Source organism: Myzus persicae, unplaced genomic scaffold (assembly GCF_001856785.1).
Source record: "Myzus persicae strain clone G006 unplaced genomic scaffold, MPER_G0061.0, whole genome shotgun sequence".
NCBI classification, from domain to species: domain Eukaryota; kingdom Metazoa; phylum Arthropoda; class Insecta; order Hemiptera; family Aphididae; genus Myzus; species Myzus persicae.
In genome coordinates, this window is record NW_019100686.1 from 17,366 (window position 1) to 24,690 (window position 7,325).

The 7,325-nt window shown below is 34.7% G+C and overlaps 1 protein-coding gene across 1 annotated transcript; it reads left to right on the plus strand.

The window, feature by feature from the left end:
- Positions 1 to 1,210: 1,210 nt before the first annotated feature.
- On the plus strand, positions 1,211 to 2,739 carry LOC111041139. The gene is made up of 5 exons (XM_022325330.1): positions 1,211 to 1,930; positions 1,990 to 2,097; positions 2,155 to 2,232; positions 2,293 to 2,448; positions 2,509 to 2,739. The coding sequence occupies exons 1-5, from the start codon at positions 1,211 to 1,213 to the stop codon at positions 2,737 to 2,739; spliced, it is 1,293 nt and encodes a 430-aa protein (XP_022181022.1).
- Positions 2,740 to 7,325: the final 4,586 nt, after the last annotated feature.

The following is a 7,325-nucleotide window of genomic DNA, read 5'->3' on the forward strand; positions in this document are numbered from 1 at the left end:
GCGGATCGGTGGGATCAGTGGATCAGGGTTTCAGAACTCTCCTCGGCGGTGGCGGCGGATCAGTGGGATCAGTGGATCAGGGTTTTGAACTCTCCTTTTTATCCTACTAACATTATCTTAATTAGTACGAGTCACGTGTTTTTGCTGCCAACTCACTGATCCTTTTGAGGGGTATTACTAGTTGGTGACTTCCCCTATCATGTGAATCATGTTATGTCCATCTCTAATTGTTAACTTAATGACTTATTGTACAGACTAGGTGTATAGATTGTCTTTTTCTTAATAAAAAAAAAAAACAACTCACTGATCCTGACCTACTGTTAAAATAATCTTTAAAAGTTTCCCGAACTCGAAAAGCTTCATGAGTTGCGTTTCCTCCAACTGCACCAAAGTGTATCATGTTCGTGTTCGTTTGAACGTCTGTTATGGGATCTCTGTCTGTCGAATCCATAGGACACACCATTCGTTCTTCTCGTAACAGGTTATGGATAATACATGCGGCCATTATTAAATTGTCGACTGTGTCAGGCAGAATATTAATTGGCGTGATAAATACACGAAAGTATTGACACATTATGCCAAACGTATTTTCTGTGGTTCTTCGAGCTCGACTTAGGTGGTAATTAAAAATGGATCTTTAGATCTAGTTTTGATTGGTTTCGGGGATAAGGCCTTGACGTGGCTACGGCGGTGATGGTGGTCGCGGTGAGCCAGTCTTGAGGTGATGGTGGTGTTTGAGACTGGAGTCACAAGACCCAAAACAAGGATAGCCACAAACAACAGAAATGACGGACGATCACGGTTATCGTGAATTAACATTATCAAAAACAGATCGTACACAATATAGTCGCAGATGTCGTGTATGGATTGAGGGTATGAAAACTTATAAATTATTTATAAAAAAAGGTATCAACCTTGAGGCTGATGATCAAGAAAACAGTACAAAAAAAAAAAAAAGAAACCGGCGAATAATAATTACTTTTCAATCAATCACATCCCAGCAAAATCCATTAATATTGAAAAATGTTCCCACCTATTATAGAGACTCCTGACTAATGACCCCCACTTATTATAGAAACTCCTGACCTAAGGAGTCGGTAGCCGTTTAGTCCGTCTGCTGCCTTAAACTGGTGAACACTTATTTTTCGCTCCGTCTTTATAAATTTTAATGATTTTTAAAGTGTGTGTTTTTTCAAAAATAATTTGAATCATGGCTGGCTCAATTGGAAACATGGCTAAAGTGTACAAGAAGAATTTCACGTATGTGCCTCCAGCACCGCCCGCGGATCTCATCGATTCCACAAGCTACACACTCGACTTTGCAGCTCGTAAGTTTTTGAATGTAGGACTTGATCCTACGGACGAATTCAACACCATAGTGCAAATAATCACTCCATCGCGGTATATTAATATGTCAGCCGACTTTCTAAGACATATATTTTCACTGATGGGAAATATATTGTCGTTTATTTTGGATCAACCGCTAAAATATAAGCGAAATTTATTTCTGGAAACCGAAATTATTTCGCTGTCTAGTATGGTGTATCAAGGGGAAAATATGCTTGTCGTCGAATCAAATACACAAGCCGGATGTCGAGTATTGCTAAATAGGACAGATTTAATGAAACTGAAATATTTAGAATGGTGCGTTGTTGAAACAGTCGTTCGAAAGTCAACCATCATACGACCACTCGTCTTAAAACAGTTTGAGATTATTGGTAATTATTTGGACCAGGAATTCACCAAAGTTGATTCACCACCAAAAACACCCGAAGAAATGATCATTTTTATTAAAAATTTTAGTGATTGTAAAATTATTGGTTCCGCTCCTAAAGAAGACATGAATTTCATCAGTCAACTTAAAATGTTTGCAACAAGGCAATTAGCTGATCAATGGTCACAGCGGTGGAGCGGTGAAAACTCGCCAGAGGTAAGTCTTTGAAACTTATTCACTTGTAAAAATTTTTAATGTATTTTATTATTTTATAGTTATTCACTGAATCCGAAATGAGGCTCATTTCACCCTTGTCGCCGCCTCAATACTCGAGCATGTCCCCAATGTATAATGATAATGTTTTTGACCCTTCGCAGGCACAAGTGATTTATAACTTATAAGTGTAAATAGTTTAAGTATTAATTTTCATAATTTTGTAGGCAGCTGACGAGGAAACTTCTAACTGTTTTACGCAAATAAACCCTACACAGGCGACATGGGTACCAACCAAGTCATTGGTAATTTTCACATTTGATTTTTAAAATAAAATATGTATTAACAAATTATTATTTGTATAGCATATTGATGATTCTACCAGTATACCACCAGTTATCATAGATTCTACAGTACATGATTCGGACAATTTTACACAGTATCCCCTATGGTATAATAACCGTGTAAAATCTACTTCAACGAGTACTACACAGGCGACACGGGTACCAACCAAGTCATTGGTAATACTCACATTTAATTTTTAAAATAAAATATATATTAACAAATTATTATTTGTATAGAATATTGATGATTCTACCAGTCTACCACCGGTGATCATAGACACTCTTCCCCCATACTTTGATCCAGAGAATTTCGCTCAGCCCCCTCCGTGGTATACAGCGCCTGAAACGAGCACTGCAGTGGACGAAAACGACGGTCCAACGTATTTAAAACACTCGCCATCGATTCTCGACTTCACAGGAGGCAAGCCCACGAAAAAACGGAACGCGAAACGCAAACTGTTTGAATGATGTTGTTTAAATAAATTTTGTGTAAAATAAAAAAACAAGCGTGATATTTAAAAACAAGTTTTTTTATTTATTAGATTAAGTTTTTACAATGAGGTTTTCAATTTATATTTAAGACAAGGTATATACAAGGTATAAAATTATAAAATATATACAAGGTTTACAATTTTCTAACATCTCCACTAAACGGATTATAAGTTATAATCTGATCATGTAGTATTAAACAATAAGCTGCAGTCTTTTCTGGAATAACTGTGTCGGTTTCAAAGTCTATTCGTAGGTCCACGGTCGATGATTTAACGTTATCATACTGGTACGACAAATCAACAACAAAGATTGGCACATAGTTTTGAAAAATATGTTTTGATAATAATGGTTCACAATAATCTCTTTCGTAATACGATTTTTGAAAGTCTGTATAAGCTTTGTAGAGTATACTGGTGGTATTATTTTTAAAATCAGCTCGAAAGTCTTCATATGGATACACCTCAGAATTTAAGTGTACCTTAAGATTTTTTAGTTGACAGTGATCAAACCGCCCGGCGTCAGTTTCGATATTGTTTTTTCTGCTTGTTTGTAATCCAAATAAAACAAATCTAGGTTATTCGAGCAAACTGCTAGACTTTACTGTCCACGAATGAGAAGTATTTCTAGGGAGCACTGGATATTCACAGAGATCCCAGGATCTGAACGCGCACGATAGTGTTTTACGAGAATCTAATACTTTCAATAACTTTAATTTTTCTTTATCACTGACTTTGATAATAGGCATCTTCCAAGTCACCTTAGTCAGTTCAATTGTAATTTTTTTATTTTTATCGACAGCAGCGGTTGCGCCTTCACCCACAACATGTATCGCATCAAGGTCGGTAGATGCACGATTCAAAATCAGTTGCTGATTGCAATTGAGTAATATTTTTTTATAATCTTCACAAAATCCGAATACATGTTTTAGAAAAATACATCCGGAAAATATATTATTGGTCATAAAATTTTTATTATCTTCACTATCCATTGCCGAGTCCCAAGCCACGTTCTCTACCGCATTCAAATCGTTTGGAGTATATGAGCAGTATGCTTTCAAACAAGACGCAATTCCAGGTGATTTCAATTTCTGTATTTCTATTCCGTTTATTTCATATCGCATTTCAGAGGATAAAAATGCCAATCCGTTATTTGAAAAACGAACTCCCCCCACTGCATCGGTAGGTTTATTTATTTTACCCTCGATGAAAATATAACTCTCACACGGCAAAGTGTAAGAATCCATGTTCTGAACATTAATTCTAATTTCTTCATTTTATGATAAAGCGGAGCTTGAATACGGTGTGAACGAATGGTAACTCTTTTGAGTTATTTTACAATCGTCGACATAGTCGGCCGTCACGTCTAAATAAGAGTCATCCATCATTGTAAAGAACGAAGAAAATTTAAATTATTTTTCGTGAGCTTGATATTTTTTGGTTTAGATGTAGACTTCTTAACGGCAGTCGGTAAACTGATAGGTTTTTTGATTGTAGCTCTTTTTATATTAAATATTAGTGCCATATCCACGCGTTATTTGTAAACGAATTGTGATAGGCTCAACACGCAGATTAATCAGACTATTGTTCTGATCTTTTAGCGCGATATTTACTTTAGTTATTGAAGTCGTATTGAGACCATAAAAAACTAGATGCCTAGGTACTTCAATGATTTTATATCCCGCAGAAACAGTAGGATAAAGCTCGTGTATGGTCTGGTTCGGTGCTCCGTCACAGAATGAGCCTGTGATTAGATTATACTCTACTTTTATACAGTTTATTTTCATTATGTTGACTGTATTTTCAGATTCGTGGCTAGCACCAGTAGTATATAGTACATTTCTAAAGCCCAACAATTTTGCTATACTATTTTCCACTGATAAGTCTATTTCATGACTACACGAAATCACGCACTTTAATGTATTGCTGTTTGCTTTTAGTTAAAAAAAAGTGATATAGTCGGGCATCATTTTTTGTATAACAGACTCTAAATTATTATTCAACTCATACGAGCCCGTAGGTATAAAAACGTTATGTTTTTGATCAAATGAACTACGAAAACTGATAGTATTACAACCCGGTTCTATGTTTGGTATCGAATTATTTGTCTGTAAGCTCAGCAGGCACATTTGTGCAGTATTTTCTACTTCCAACGGTGGAAAGATCTCGCATGACAACTCACTAGAGTTCCCGTTTAATGTTATCGTATACATGATAAAAATTTTAAACACAAGTGTCCACAGTTTTCATTATTATATTTCACCAAAACTAATTAAAAAAAGATATTGAAAATTGTAATAATTTACAAAAAAAAAAAATTATTTGTTATTTATATAGCTTATATTTGAAAATTATTCTTACTTACTTCTACCTGCCGTTTGATTTGACTTGATATTGATAATAAAAAGTAAATAAAACATGTAATACAATAATAAATTAATTAAATAATATATAATAAATCATAATAATATATTAATATATAATAAATAAATGCAATCCCGCAATGCGTTTCACGCAGAAGTTGACTGAAGTGCGCGATCGACAATCGCAATTATTAATAAACACTTAAATAGTTCTTCGTGGTTTAAACTTTTACGCGATCACGCATAGAGCACCGCGCAATCACGCACGCGTGATTGTAGGAAACCACGGCTTAATAGCGCGTTCTCTCGGCCGTTGCATACGTAACGGTAACACTTTTGGTATCACGTCCTCTTAATATTATTAAAATTTTTAACTTTAATACTTTAATATTATAGGTATAACCTTTACCCATTTATAATTTTAATAGCAAAACTAAAAACAAACTTTTTTTAAACTTTCAACACTCAAAACCTTTTGAAATTTAGTAATATTTTGTAGCAGCGTCCAAGTATGCATTTTCAATTACATTAGTAGGTTGCATGACTCCTCGGCAGCGGCACACTTAACTCTACAGGTGTATGTTGTGATTCATTCCCTTCTAGCATGTTCACCGGTGTTTCCGAATTGCATGCGAAAATTATTATTTAGGTTGAGTTGCGTGCGTAGTTTATTCGCAACTGAGCTGAGTTGCGTGCGCCCCCTGACGCCATTTTATACTTATTTATTTTTATTTATATCAAATATTTTTTTATTGTTTTAAAAAAAAATAAATACATTTTTAATTTTAAAATTTTAAAATTTAATAATAAATTAATTATATACTAATATACAACTAAATTTTATTTTTTAGAGCTTATGGGGGAGAGGGGATCAAAAATATAGTATTAATTCAATAAATAACAGTTAAAAATAAAGTTAGGATCGACAATTAAAACCTTAAGTTCAAAAATCACAATAAAAAAAAAAACAGTTTTAAAAATTAATCAAAAATTGTTAATGCAATGCCAAAAATAAACAAGTCAAAATATTGAATTCAATTTTCTAAAATCGTTATAATATACTTATCATATTATAGCCATGTACTCATATCTAATCGCCATTTACTATTCTAGCCATTCGCTGGAGAAAACCCAAGATACAGTAGGTACCTGTATTGAATTTACTATATAGTTATATTTATATTAGTACTTTTACAGCATAATATGTAAAGGTCGACGACCTTTTAAACTGATTAAAACCCCGGTCGTCTACTCAAACTTTAACGCACGCAATTCGGACCTGTCTCAAAAAATACTCACACGCAACTCCACCCTGTCATATAAAAACTGCGCACGCAATTCGGTTGTTGACCAAAACTGCTCATTTTTTTGGCACGCAATTCGGATGCAGCCATTTTATGATATTATTGTGATTAATGTAATATATCTGACTATTAGTCATAACAATATTAGGTACCATAGATAAATTAAATTCATTTTTTATCGAAAAAATTGCATTTCAAAATGTCATTGTTCGTTTAAAATATAATAATATACTCTATAAAGTTCAAGCGTCCATGAATAATATTTTTAAATTACAATAGCATAACTAAAATATTTATTTTTGTTTTTACTTGTAGTATGTAATTCTGTCTCAATTTTAATTGATACAAATCTCGCAAACAAACAAATCCGAATTAGGTGTAAAGCGCTGAGCGCATAAATATAATAAATACAAATAATAATAATTAAATCGGGCGCCCTTAAATCTTACAGCTAAGAAACAAAATTGGCTCTGGCAGTCTAAATCAATGACGGCAACCTAAACATCGTGTGCCATCATTATGCAATAAATTCAAATAATAATTCATAAGATATAAAAACAAAATAACACGCACAGCCAGGTAACTGGTACCAACAACCGCGCCGATTAAAAGTGGCAATACATACATTTGACCTGACGGCGGCGGGGTGAGAATAATCGATGCTCGAACGCTTGCGGTCTACGGTGTGCGCGAGTCGCGGTTATGATGCTTCGTGCGAGCGCCAACGATGGTGGATGGATGGCCGACGAGCACACCGTCAACACAACTTTTCGGCGGCCAACGTGCGACAAACAAATCGTCACGACAACGCAGCTAACTGCCAAGTGGTGTTCGCAGTTCGCAGCGGCGTGAAGACCCGCGAGGATGGTCAACGACAACGGCGCGTACAAAAAAAAAAA